The 14,543-nt window shown below is 45.0% G+C and overlaps 1 protein-coding gene across 3 annotated transcripts in view; it reads left to right on the top strand.

Annotated features, from left to right (window-relative positions):
- The window catches only part of LOC135516146 (phosphatidylinositol 3-kinase regulatory subunit beta-like), a 57,178-nt gene that overhangs the window by 27,342 nt on the left and 15,293 nt on the right, over positions 1-14,543 (top strand). For all 3 annotated transcript variants that reach the window (XM_064940219.1, XM_064940229.1, XM_064940237.1), the window contains exon 3: positions 14,164-14,256. In XM_064940219.1, coding sequence (XP_064796291.1) covers positions 14,164-14,256 — 93 coding nt within the window. The remainder of the gene's footprint in view (positions 1-14,163; positions 14,257-14,543) is intronic.

Below are 14,543 nucleotides of genomic sequence, written 5' to 3'. Positions count from 1 at the left end.
ACCGATATAGTGTTCTATCTAGAGCAGGGATGGGGGGGCCACAAAAAAACAGAACTTATGAGGGGCCATGGTGATCAATGGGCCCCACCCTGGTCTGCTAGACTAATTTAGCAATTTTTTAAATGTTTAGCTGACATGGGCTTATTGAGTGACTACTGATGCACAACCAAATTTCTAAATTGCACCTTGTGTATTCATTAATCTAACTCTCAACAGTAAGTAGGCCCCGACTTGAGTCCCTAAAAAAATAGAGTAATAAAAAATATATTTTTGTCAAAGGTTTAACCTGACTAATGCAATCTTAAAGCTGGAATCCTTATTGACGAAACGGCCAAGTCTGTTTGGCATATTACAACAACAAAGAAGTTACTGCAAACCAGCACACACGATTAGAGCACAATATGTACTGAAATTGTTTGATCATGCTGCACGACAGCTGTCAGATAAGCCCCAGAAAAATGAACGGTGTTGGGGGCGGCCAGTGGTATTGTTTTCCCCTACTTCGTATTCCATCTTTTTAAGAATTTAATCTCCATTTCTCTGCATGAAATATCCTCGGCTGAATGGCTCTAAAGCCCTCATGAGTAAAGAGAGGGACACAGAAAGGGAGGGAATGAATGTGGGAGAACTAGCCATGTCTTACATAACCAGACTGATGGAGAGGATAGCGCAAATATTTTTTGCTTCAAGTAGCAAGGCCTTATCCAATCTGCGTCGGCCGTGCCACAAACCACTGTGAGAAGATGGTAAGCAAATGCAACATTTTTACACTTGATAATCTCGTAGTTAAGTGAACATGGCTGAATGTCAATATGATTTTTATTCGGTGTAGAAGTCTAGAAATAGGCGCTAGCCGGAGAGGCTCGGCTGGTGAGCCTGTGAACAGACCTTTTAAACTTCTACACAGCCTACCGATTCCAGTGTGAATAAAGCTGTTGGCAGTCTGCGTGCCTGCCAGCACGCAGATGATGAGTTGGTGCTCTCAACAAAATCTCAAAGATAAACAGCTGTGGCCCTGGAGTTTATCAAAAACATTTTTTTTTATATAAATATGCACGAAAACCCAAACAACTCCAAGTGTGAGGGAGAGTTGGAAGAGAGGTATCATTCTGGAGGAGTATATGGTGATTCCTCACGAAACTAAACCAAAAATATTAAATGTAATCCATAGAAAGTCATTTGGAAGAAACTGTATACAGTGCCTTCAGATGGTGTTCACGCCCCTTGACTTTATCCACATTTTGTTGTTACAAAGTGGGATTCAAATGGATTTCATTTTCTGTCAACGGGCTAAACAAAATACCATTTTAATCTCAGTGGAAGAAAAATTATAACAAAACCCCCCACATTTAAACCAAAATATAAATACAACATGAAAAGTGGTCCTATGTTTCATGAGCTGAAATGGGGGGGGAAATCCCAGAAATGTTTCATATGCACAAAAAGAGTTTCTCTCAAATTTTGTGCACAAACATATTTACATCCCTGTTAGTGAGCATTTCTCCTTTGCCAAGATAATCCATCCACCTGACAGGTGTGGCATATCAAGAAGCTGATTAAACAGAATAATCATTACACAGGTGCACCTTGTTCTGGGAACAATAAAAGGCCAGGTGTCTGACAACTGCACAACATAATGCCACAGATGTCTCAAGTTTTGAGGGTGCATGCAATTGTCATGCTAATTATTTGCAGGAATGTCCACCAGAGCTGTTTCCAGAGAATTGAATGTTCACTTCTCTACCATAAGCTGCCTCCAATGTCGTTTTAGAGAATTTGGCATTACATCCAACCGGACTCACAACCTCAAATTTCAATTGACTGATTTGACTTATATGAACTGTAACTCAGTAAAATCTTTGAAATTGTTGCATGTTGCGTTTTTTTATATTTTTTGTGTTAAATTAATGAATACCCATAGTAACATACTGTGTACTACATAATGAGTGTACAGTATGTACTGCATATTATTAGTTTATTTTAGTATACTGTAAACGAACGGTATCCTTTCAGTTGTGCATACTAACGCCATGCCTGTCTACCGGAAGTTGATGCTGTTGCTATGCAACCTCTCGCTAGCTTGTTAGCATAACAAATTAATGTAAACTCACTCACTTTTGTACATCACCTTGGTCCGTACAATTGACCTTATTTGATCAAAATCAATGACATGAGCGCCACGCTGCCAGTTTCTGCATAATTCAACAAGGCTCCGTCTGGTCTTTTTTAAAACTGACTGGTGGGGAAGCGAAACTAATGCGTGATAGTGAGAAGGACAGATATTGTGTGGGAAACCAACTTATTTTTGTCACTCGGATCTATCCAACTTATCACCTTATCGCCTCTAAAATGTAAAAACACTATAAAGAGTTTATATAACGTGTCATTACATACCTATTTGAAGGTTTGTGCCGAATTTGAATTGGGTTTTTAGTGCGGTGCTAAAGTGATCTTCAGAAGTAAACAGCGGCTTTGAGAGTCATGATGCTTGCAGTGATGACTCAAAAAAATGACTAGGTATCCCCCCCCTTACCCCCCGTCACTGTCCATTTCTTGTTTTTAAACGATGAGAGAAGTGCTACACCTAGTGGAGAGAGATTGTAAGATGGAAATAGTTGCTTTATGCGTGCTGTACATTAAGGCATGACACGTCATGATGTAACGGAGGGTCTGTTTTTTTCAACTTTTCTCCAATACTATAGAGTCGTTACCATGACGATCAACGCTTGAGTAGAAACGTAGTTCACACCCCCGATTTTGAAGTCAACACAGTTGCTACAGTCCCATTCGTTTTCTTTGCAGCCTCGTTTGAATGTCACAGTTGCGCATATTTGTATGGAGTGAGTATGTTACTAGCTAGACATTTTACCACTCTAGCTCTCCAGATTGAATTTACAAACACACCCAGAGTCTGCGCGCTGGACGTTTTTGTAAATTCAGAACGTTGTCCGATTTGTCAATTTGGAAATTCTGAGCGTTTCCCGCTTGGAGCGTTAAGAGCACACACTGGATACTCTGGCCGGGGAGTAGGGTTGATCCGAGCGTTCTGACCAGCACAACGGCAGTCAAGCACACAAGCTAACTGGATAGCTACTTCCAGACACAAATGAGAGAACGCCTCACTCGGACCATTTTACTCGCCCGAGCAGAGTTGGTTAGGCTGTTCTAATGTTATCCAGTGCATTGCTGAATAACTGCAAAAAAAACGTTTTTTTTCTCCCCAATTTTGTGGTATTCAGTTGGTAGTGACAGTCCTGTCCCATCACTGCAACTCCCGTTCGGACTTTGGAGACGTCAAGGTCGAGAGCTGTGCGTCTTCCGAAACACAATCCAGCCGCACTGCTTTTTGACACAATGCCCGCTTAACCCAGGAAGCCAGCCGAACCAATGTGTCGGAGGAGACACCGTGCACCTGGCAAGTGTCAGCGTTGCATTGCACCCGGCCCGCCACAGGAGTTGCTAGTGCGCGATGGGACAAGAACTTCCCTGCCGGCCAAACCCTCCCCTAACCCGGATGACGCTGAACCAATTGTGCGCCTCCCCATGGGTCTCCTGGTCGCAGCCGGCTGCGACAGAGCCTGGACTCGAACAAGGATCTCTAGTGGCACAGCTAGCACTGTGATGCAGTGTCTTAGACCACTGCGCCACTCGGGAGGCCTGGTAAAATTTAATTGTGCTTTTTGGCCGAAAGGTTTACTGACACCGGCCATATTCAACATGTGATGAGTTCGTAAATTCATCAGTTATTCTGCGCTCTGGCACACTCAGATGAGAGTGCTCTGAAATCGGAGTAGATAGCAAAGAGCGAATTTATGTCCATTGAGAACGCACAACGAGTATAGCACTTAGCTAAGAATGACGTGAATAATCAAGTCAAAGGTTGGGTAGTTAGGTATCATATAGTTAATATACTGGTAAGTTTGATGTATTAGGTAGCTAGCTAACATACCGGTACCTACTGCTCTAATGATATGTGGTTTTTAAGGATAGAATAGCCAACATAATGTGTAGCGTAACTTATTTGAAAGTCATTACTTTATTACATTGCTGACCATTTTCTTAACATTTTGTCATTAATTAGATAAATCAATGAATTTGTATCCGCTCTCGTCGGACTTCTGCTGCATATTTTCCACCATTTCCCTCTAATTTTATTATGGGCCCTAACTTTAATTTAGGCGAATGTAGTAAGACATCTGCGAGCTTTTGGCATACGAACTCTATCCATACTATGACCAATAAGCATACTACTTACCAAATTTACATCACAAATAGTATGGTTAGTGCGGTTAGGATGAGTATTTGAACACAGCTCCGGATTGTACAATGTTTGCCCATTTCATCGTTTCAAAATCCTTCAACTGCTGTCAAGTTGGTTGATGACCATTGCTAGGCAGCCATTTTCAAGTTATGCCATAGATTTAAGCCAATTTTAAGTAAAACTGTAACTAGGTCACTCAGGAACATTCAATGTCATCTTGGTAAGCAACTCATTTAACATTTAACATTTAAGTCATTTGGCAGACGCTCTTATCCAGAGCGACTTACAAATTGGTGAATTCACCTTATGACATCCAGTGGAACAGCCACTTTACAATAGTGCATCTAAATCATTTAAGGGGGGGGGGGGGTGAGAAGGATTACTTTATCCTATCCCAGGTATTCCTTGAAGAGGTGGGGTTTCAGGTGTCTCCGGAAGGTGGTGATTGACTCCGCTGTCCTGGCGTCGTGGGGGAGTTTGTTCCACCATTGGGGGGCCAGAGCAGCGAACAGTTTTGACTGGGCTGAGCGGGAACTGTACTTCCTCAGTGGTAGGGAGGCGAGCAGGCCAGAGGTGGATGAACGCAGTGCCCTTGTTTGGGTGTAGGGCCTGATCAGAGCCTGGAGGTACTGCGGTGACGTTCCCCTCACAGCTCCGTAGGCAAGCACCATGGTCTTGTAGCGGATGCGAGCTTCAACTGGAAGCCAGTGGAGAGAGCGGAGGAGCGGGGTGACGTGAGAGAACTTGGGAAGGTTGAACACCAGACGGGCTGCGGCGTTCTGGATGAGTTGTAGGGGTTTAATGGCACAGGCAGGGAGCCCAGCCAACAGCGAGTTGCAGTAATCCAGACGGGAGATGACAAGTGCCTGGATTAGGACCTGCGCCGCTTCCTGTGTGAGGCAGGGTCGTACTCTGCGGATGTTGTAGAGCATGAACCTACAGGAACGGGCCACCGCCTTGATGTTAGTTGAGAACGACAGGGTGTTGTCCAGGATTACGCCAAGGTTCTTAGCGCTCTGGGAGGAGGACACAATGGAGTTGTCAACCGTGATGGCGAGATCATGGAACGGGCAGTCCTTCCCCGGGAGGAAGAGCAGCTCCGTCTTGCCGAGGTTCAGCTTGAGGTGGTGATCCGTCATCCACACTGATATGTCTGCCAGACATGCAGAGATGCGATTCGCCACCTGGTCATCAGAAGGGGGAAAGGAGAAGATTAATTGTGTGTCGTCTGCATAGCAATGATAGGAGAGACCATGTGAGGTTATGACAGAGCCAAGTGACTTGGTGTATAGCGAGAATAGGAGAGGGCCTAGAACAGAGCCCTGGGGGACACCAGTGGTGAGAGCGCGTGGCGAGGAGACCGATTCTCGCCACGCCACCTGGTAGGAGCGACCTGTCAGGTAGGACGCAATCCAAGCGTGGGCCGCGCCGGAGATGCCCAACTCGGAGAGGGTTGAGAGGAAGATCTGATGGTTCACAGTATCGAAGGCAGCCGATAGGTCTAGAAGGATGAGAGCAGAGGAGAGAGAGTTAGCTTTAGCAGTGCAGAGCGCCTCCGTGATACAGAGAAGAGCAGTCTCAGTTGAATGACTAGTCTTGAAACCTGACTGATTTGGATCAAGAAGGTCATTCTGAGAGAGATAGCGGGAGAGCTGGCCAAGGACGGCACGTTCAAGAGTTTTGGAGAGAAAAGAAAGAAGGGATACTGGTCTGTAGTTGTTGACATCGGAGGGATCGAGTGTAGGTTTTTTCAGAAGGGGTGCAACTCTCGCTCTCTTGAAGACGGAAGGGACGTAGCCAGCGGTCAGGGATGAGTTGATGAGCGAGGTGAGGTAAGGGAGAAGGTCTCCGGAAATGGTCTGGAGAAGAGAGGAGGGGATAGGGTCAAGCGGGCAGGTTGTTGGGCGGCCGGCCGTCACAAGAAGTGAGATTTCATCTGGAGAGAGGGGGGAGAAAGAGGTCAGAGCACAGGGTAGGGCAGTGTGAGCAGAACCAGCGGTGTCGTTTGACTTAGCAAACGAGGATCGGATGTCGTCGACCTTCTTTTCAAAATGGTTGACGAAGTCATCTGCAGAGAGGGAGGGGGGGAGGGGGAGGAGGATTCAGGAGGGAGGAGAAGGTGGCAAAGCGCTTCCTAGGGTTAGAGGCAGATGCTTGGAATTTAGAGTGGTAGAAAGTGGCTTTAGCAGCAGAGACAGAGGAGGAAAATGTAGAGAGGAGGGAGTGAAAGGATGCCAGGTCCGCAGGGAGGCGAGTTTTCCTCCATTTCCGCTCGGCTGTCCGGAGCCCTGTGTATATTTGTCTCCCAGTGTCTGTTGGAAAGCAGACTGAACCAGGTTTCCCTCTAGGACTTTGCTTAGCTCTATGCCATTTATTTTTTATCTGAAGGGCCTTGATACACTGGCAAAGAAATAAATAAGTGGGGGGGCAATATTACTGGCAGCGGGATGTTGCCAGCAACGGGATGAGACACTGGTGTAGTCATCAGTGTTGTCAACTGAAATGGAATCTTGGATGATCTACATTTTAATTTCTGCCAATCGGAGCATTGTCTACAGTAAATTCAGTTGGCAGAGACCGTGAAGATGGATGCTGAAAAAACCCTTTGTGCTCGTTTCAGCTTTCCTTTTTGCTAAGGTAAATATTATTACGAGTATTACTTCTACTTACAATTATCTCTACCAGTTCATTATCCATGTGACGGATACAATGTTAAAATCATTTTATACATGTTTCCTAGCAAAGACGAGAAAAGGGAATGTTGCTGGAAAAATAGAGGGCATGGACCAGGTGGTTGTTGCTACAGTGACGGGGGTGCTACAGCCAGCTGCCGTGAGAACTGGATGAAGAGGACTCTCCCATTTACATTACATTTAAGTCATTTGGCAGACGCTCTTATCCAGAGCGTCTTACAAATTGGTGAATTCACCTTATGACATCCAGTGGAACAGCCACTTTACAATAGTGCATCTAAATCATTTAAGGGGGGGGGGGGTGAGAAGGATTACTTTATCCTATCCTAGGTATTCCTTAAAGAGGTGGGGTTTCAGGTGTCTCCGGAAGGTGGTGATTGACTCCTCCTGTCCTGGCGTCGTGAGGGAGTTTGTTCCACCATTGGGGGGCCAGAGCAGCGAACAGTTTTGACTGGGCTGAGCGGGAACTGTACTTCCTCAGTGGTAGGGAGGCGAGCAGGCCAGAGGTGGATGAACGCAGTGCCCTCCCGTCTATAGAAGCTGGTTGAGGATGGACAATGATGCCTTCAATGTCCTGTTGAGGATGGTGGAGCCACAGACCAGAGGTAGAGACGCACAAGTCTGCAAGACTATTCCTGCAGGGGAGCGCCTAACGGTAACCCTGGGATACCTGGCTACTGGGTTTACTTTCTCCGCTTTAGAATAGACTTTCTGTGTGAGTCAACACAGTATTTTGAGTTGTTATTTAGACCTGCAACGCCCTGTGTGAGATCTTCAGGCTGAAATACATGAAAGTGCTGACGACAGGTGAGGAGTGGGAGGCCATTCCAAGGAAGTTTGGGGAAAGCTGGAACTACCCACTGTGTCTTGGTGCCCTAAACGGCAAACACATCACCACCTAATGCTGGTTCCCATTTATTATAATTACAAAGGGACCCAACTCCATTGTGCCTATGGTACAAGCAGATGCCGATCTGCGGTTCATTTTATATAGATGTTGGTACCGATGGCAGGGTCGGCGATGGAGGTGTCTGGGCCAGGTGCGACCTGATCGGCACACTGGTGGAAAATACAGTGCACATGCCACCTCCAAGAAGTCTGTCAGTAAGAGAGGTCCCTGTGTCCTGTGTTGTGGTGGCAGGTGAGGCATTTGTCCTGAAGCCCTACATCATGCAGCCTTTATCCTTGGACACTGCTGGATGAGGAAAAGGAGATTGATAACTACCGTCTCTCCAGAGTGAGGAGGTGTGTGGAGAATGTCTTTGGAGTTCTGGCAAACCGGTTTAGGGTCTTCAGGTAGCCCATTCCAATTAATAAGCCGGTCAAAGTGGTGACCATCACCAATGCACCATGTGCGCGGCACAACTTCCCCAGGTCTCTAACCCTTAACCGTCATGTGTGCACATTCCATGGCCTCTGCTGCATGCTCTTCCGGTTTGGCTCGCTTCCTGCTGGGTTGACTTGGAGGGTTGAAGGGGTTGCCAGGGAAAGTTTGGCACCAGGGTTGTCAGTACTCACACTGGTTTCTATAGAGTCCCGTCGAAACATGAGCTGACTGTAAAATTTCCATTTGGAATTATACACATCTGCTCCTGATCCAGATCACTTGGCACAGACCATCTTGTGCTTGCAGTTCTTTCAGCTCTTCCACTGCAAACGCAAAGAATGTATTACCATGCGAGCTGTATATCTGTGTTGGTAATAATACAACCAAAACACTATACATGGGGATTGAAATTAATTTTGTTGTATGACTTGAATTAACTAGATACTTTGCATCAGTATACATAACCCACTTCCTAGATCAGAAAAGTGGGAGCCCACAATTGATATCCCATGACTAATTAGGAACTATCATCACATTCAGTTTAAATGCCTGAGAAGGGCACCTCTGTGCTCAGCTTGTGCAGGCATTTGAGCCACTTGTCCCTGTTTTTGTAGTCCTCAGCTCTTCATCTCGACTTGTAGTCATCTCGAGGATTCCAGAGATGAGGGTCCCCTGTTGGGAAAAAGTGCAGGGTGTGAGCAATGAAAGGATGGATAACAAACAGGCAAAACTTTGTTCACCTATTTATGTTTTTTTTAGCTAGCTAGTATAACGGGGTGGCAGGGTAGCCTAGTGGTTAGAGTGTTGGACTAGTAACCGGAAGGTTGCAAGTTCAAACCCCCGAGCTGACAAGGTACAAATCTGTCGTTTTGCCCCTGAACAGGCAGTTAACCCACTGTTCCTAGGCCGTCATTGAAAATAAGAAATTGTTCTTAACTGGTTAAATAAAGGGAAAATAAAAAAATACAAATTGCTGCTGGCGCTGCAAGCCATCAGAGCTGCTGAATTATCTACAGTGTGTAGCTAACTGCACCGGCTAGCTTGATACATAGTCAGATAGGTAGCCAATTGTGGTTACTGTACAGCAAATAGTACAGCTAATTATTAGCTTGCTAATAACATAGGGAAAGGCACCAATTATACGGCGCACTGACGATTGTTTCAGAACCATGGACAGCGACCATATCCAACGTGGGAGAGTGCATTTGTTATAAAGTAGTATTTGATTTATTAGTATTGCACCACTATTTGTACTTCATATAACGATATACAATATCAGTATCGCATGTTTTAGCGTGATGGACTGTGCAATCCCAGTGACAGGTGTCTTGTGCACCATTAATTATTATAATTTATTTTGTTTTGAGACGAATCAACCACAGAAACTTTGTTGACCAAATAGCCTATCAACCAAACAATTGACCAGTCAAGGGTGGTCAGACCTAATAAAAACATATATATTGTATATACAATACCAGTCAAAAGTTTGGACACACCTAGGGTTTTTATTTTATTTTTACTATTTTCTACATTGTAGAATAATAGTGAAGACCTCAAAACTATGACATAACACGCATAGAATCATGTAGTAACCAAAAAAAAAGTCTTAAACAAATCAAAATATTTTTTCGATTCTTCAAGGTAGCCACCCTTCGTTTGATGAGCGGGTGTCATGTAGTGTACCTTTTTTTATATAAAAAGGGGTGGATCAGAAAACTGGTCAGTATCTCCTTCGCATAGAGTTGATCAGGTTGTTGAATGTGGCCTGCAGAATGTTGTCCCACTCCTCTTCAATGGCTTCGCGAAAGTGCTGGATATTGGCGGAAACTGGAACCTGCTGTCATACGCGTTGATCCAGAGCATCCTAAACATGCTCAATGGGTGACATGTCTGAGTATCCAGGCCATAGAAGACCTGGGATACATTGTGTACAGGTCCTTGCGACGTGGGGTCATGTAATATCATGCTGACAAAGTGATGGCAACGGATGAATGGTACGACAATGGGCCTCAGAATCTCATCACGGTATATCTGTGCATTTAAATTCCCATTGATAAAATGCAATTGTGTTCATTGTACGTAGCTTATGCCTTCCCATATCAGAGCCCCACCGCCCCCATGGGGCACTCTGTTACGTCAGCAAACCACTCGCCCGTATCTGCCTGGTACAGTTGAAATCGGGATTCATCCATGAAGACCACACTTCTCCAGCGTGCCAGTGGCCATCAAAGGTGAGCATTTGCCCACTGAAGTCGTGACGACGCCGAACTGCAGTCAGGTCAAGGCCTTGGTGTGGATGACGAGCACACCGATGAGGCCGCTTATGGTAGAGAAGTGAACGTTACATTCTCTGGCAACAGCTCTGGTGGACATTCCTTCAATCCGCATGCCAATTGCGTGCTCCCTCAACTTGAGACATCTGCGGTGTTGTGACAAAACTGTACATTTTAGAGTGGCCATTTTATTTTCCCTAGCACAGTGTACCTGTGTAATGTTCATGCTGTTTAATCAGCTTCTTGATATGCTGCACCTGTCAAGGGATGGATTATCTTGGCAAAGGAGAAATGCTCACAAATTTGTGCACGGAATTTGAGAGAAATAAAGCTTTTTGTGCGCATGGAACATTTCTGGGATCTTTATTTCAGCTAGTTAAACATGGGACAGTTGAAGTGTACCTATGATAATACATTACAGACCTCTACATGCTTTGTAAGTAGGAACACCTGCAAAATCGGCAGTGTATCAAATACTTGTTCTCCCCACTGTATATCCACATATACATACATACATACATACATACATACATACATACACAGAATAATAAATATATAAAGTGTTGACTTTACATGTTGTTTTATATTTATTATTCTGTGGATATACAGTGGGGAGAACAAGTATTTGATACACTGCCGATTTTGCAGGTGTTCCTTACTTACAAAGCATGTAGAGGTCTAATTTTTTATCATAGGTACACTTCAACTGTGAGAGACGGAATCTAAAACAAAATCCAGGAAATCACGTTATGATTTTTAAGTAATTAATTTGCATTTTATTGCATGACATAAGTATTTGATACATCAAAAAAGCAGAACTTAATATTTGTTACAGAAACCTTTGTTTGCAATTACAGAGATCATATGTTTCCTGTAGTTCTTGACCAGGTTTCCACACACTGCAGCAGGGATTTTGGCCCACTCCTCCATACAGACCTTCTCCAGATCCTTCAGGTTTCGGGGCAGTCGCTGGGCAATACGGACTTTCAGCTCCCTCCAAAGATTTTCTATTGAGTTCAGGTCTGGAGACTGGCTAGGCCACTCCAGGACCTTGAGATGCTTCTTACGGAGCCACTCCTTAGTTTCCCTGGCTGTGTGTTTTGGGTCGTTGTCATGCTGGAAGACCCAGCCACGACCCATCTTCAATGCTCTTACTGAGGGAAGGAGGTTGTTGGCCAAGATCTCGCAATACATGGCCCCATCCATCCTCCCCTCAATACGGTGCAGTCGTCCTGTCCCCTTTGCAGAAAAGCATCCCCAAAGAATGATGTTTCCACATCCATATGCTTTACGGTTGGGATGGTGTTCTTGGGGTTGTACTCATCCTTCTTCCTCCAAACACGGCGAGTGGAGTTTAGACCAAAAAGCTCTATTTTTGTCTCATCAGACCACATGACCTTCTCCCATTCCTCCTCTGGATCATCCAGATGGTCATTGGCAAACTTCAGATGGGCCTGGACATGCGCTGGCTTGATCAAGTGGACCTTGCATGCGCTGCAGGATTTTAATCCATGACGGCGTAGTGTGTTACTAATGGTTTTCTTTGAGACTGTGGTCCCAGCTCTCTTCAGGTCATTGACCAGGTCCTGCCGTGTAGTTCTGGGCTGATCCCTCACCTTCCTCATGATCATTGATGCCCCACGAGGTGAGATCTTGCATGGAGCCCCAGACCGAGGGTGATTGACCGTGACCTTGAACTTCTTCCATTTTCTAATAATTGTGCCAACAGTTGTTGCCTTCTCACCAAGCTGCTTGCCTATTGTCCTGTAGCCCATCCCAGCCTTGTGCAGGTCCACAATTTTTTTCCCTGATGTCCTTACACAGCTCTCTGGTCTTGGCCATTTGTGGAGAGGTTGGAGTCTGTTTGATTGAGTGTGTGGACAGGTGTCTTTTATACAGGTAACGAGTTCAAACAGGTGCAGTTAATACAGGTAATGAGTGGAGAACAGGAGGGATTCTTAAAGGAAAAACTAACAGGTCTGTGAGAGCTGGAATTCTTACTGGTTGGTAGGTGATCAAATACTTATGTCATGCAATAAAATGCAAATTAATTACTTAGAAATCATACAGTGTGATTTTTGTTTTAGATTCCGTCTCACAGTTGAAGTGTACCTATGATAAAAATTACAGACCTCTACATGCTTTGTAAGTAGGAAACACTGCCGATTTTATCAAATACTTGTTCTCCTCACTGTGTCAGCAGTTAATGTCCGTGGGAAAATGTCCCTTTCTGAGGGTGGGGGAGCTCCCCTCAACGTATATTGAAACATGCCGGATTGCCCTTTTTTTAATTAATTTTTTGGTGTGTGTTGATTTCTGAATGTCAGTTCTCCCTCCCTCATCTCTTTATCGGGCACACACATGAAGTATGTACATGCCCCCTTTCTCTTTCCCTCTCTCGCTTTCACATATGCGCACACAAGCACAATCTCTAAGTCTGCTCGTAAAACCATGACTTGTGCATGTGTCTCAAATTCTTTGAGGGTGTTTTTAAATTTGCATATGTTAGAGCGAGTAGAGGAAGAGCTTTCGTGTACTTACTGCATGCACTTGCCCATTATCAAGAGGTGAGGGAGGGAGAACTGACATTTGAAAATCAACCCACCGAAAATGTGCGCTGCTGCGTGCTAGCGCAGGCTAACGCTCACCACTCACCCTCCCGAAAGCAGGCAAAGTTTCCATGTTTAATGTGCAACGGATAGAGCGAGCGAGAGGGGCGGAATGTGCTGACGCAGTGTTTTTTTTGTCTTAACACCCCAAATTAATAATCAGTGCGGTTTAGCCGTGCACTGCCAGGAGCAGAAGGCTGCCAAGCTCTGGCCTCGCGAGCGGTGGGCCCGAAAAGGAGGCCCTGGCAGCCGGCCACAGAGCTTTTGCTTGTTCAGGATTTTTGATTCAATCCTTTATTGTGCTCCACTCAGGCAAAGGGCCAAGGCGAAACAAACGCAGAGAAATGACTGGAGGGATGGAAAAAGGAGAGGGAAATGGGATCCTTTTTTCTCTTTTGCCTCACTCTGTTGCCCTTCCCTACCTCTCTCCTTTACCTTTTATTTTTTTTAAATATATTTGTAAAAAAAAATGTTCTTTAACCTTAAACTAGGCAAGTCAAGGATAGAGGGAAAGGAGAGGTCTTCATTTATCCCCATCTCCTTTCCCTCTAACCCCCTCTATCCCTCCCGCTCTCCTTTCCCTGTATCCCTCCCTCCCTCTCTCCTTTCCCTCTCGCTCTCTATCTCCCCCTCTCTTTCTCCCGCTGTGACTGAAAACATATTTGGTTTACTGTATGGGGTGGTTGTGGTGAGGGTGAAAAGTCGACAACTCTGTTTTTTTGTTGTCTGTCTTCCCCTTTGTCTGAATGGCAAATTGCTTCTCTGAGTATTTGTATTTTGAACACTGTAAAAGTAATGTGTAAGACAATAGTCTTGTTGGCTGCCTCCAACTGCTGTTTATGGGCTATGTGGTCTTTTTTGTGCAAATATGAAATGAAAAGCACATGCATTGTAAAGGACAAGAAATAGTCTGGTCGTGCTCCTATGTCAATGGAGGCTACCTGGAGTCCCGTTTTTAAGGTCTTGTCAGAAAATGTAACCATCATTTGTGTTGTTTCAGATGTTTCTCTTCTGGATTTGACCGAGCAGTTCACACCGCCAGAAACTGCTCCCCACACCCTGGTGAACCTAGTAGAGGCCATTGAGAAGAAAGGTACACACCAACCAACACACAGCACCATAAACATGCATACACAGTAAACATAAATAGGAGTGACCATTCAGAGAAGAGATACTATGGGAATGCAATAAATTACTCATAGGTTTTGGAGTAATGGAACACTGTCTAATACCTCCACAGACTGCACTGCACCGTTACACTGTTGTGTTTATTTGTCGCTGACAGATTTATTCTCACCTGTGCGCTGATAGTGCCATGCAGTGTTGCAGGACAGGGTGCTACATTCACACTGCATTATGGAGGTCTTCATTCACAGTTTC

The sequence above is a fragment of the Oncorhynchus masou genome, chromosome 3 (assembly GCF_036934945.1).
Source record: "Oncorhynchus masou masou isolate Uvic2021 chromosome 3, UVic_Omas_1.1, whole genome shotgun sequence".
Taxonomy (NCBI): Eukaryota; Metazoa; Chordata; class Actinopteri; order Salmoniformes; family Salmonidae; genus Oncorhynchus; species Oncorhynchus masou.
This window is presented reverse-complemented; position numbering and strand designations above follow the sequence as displayed.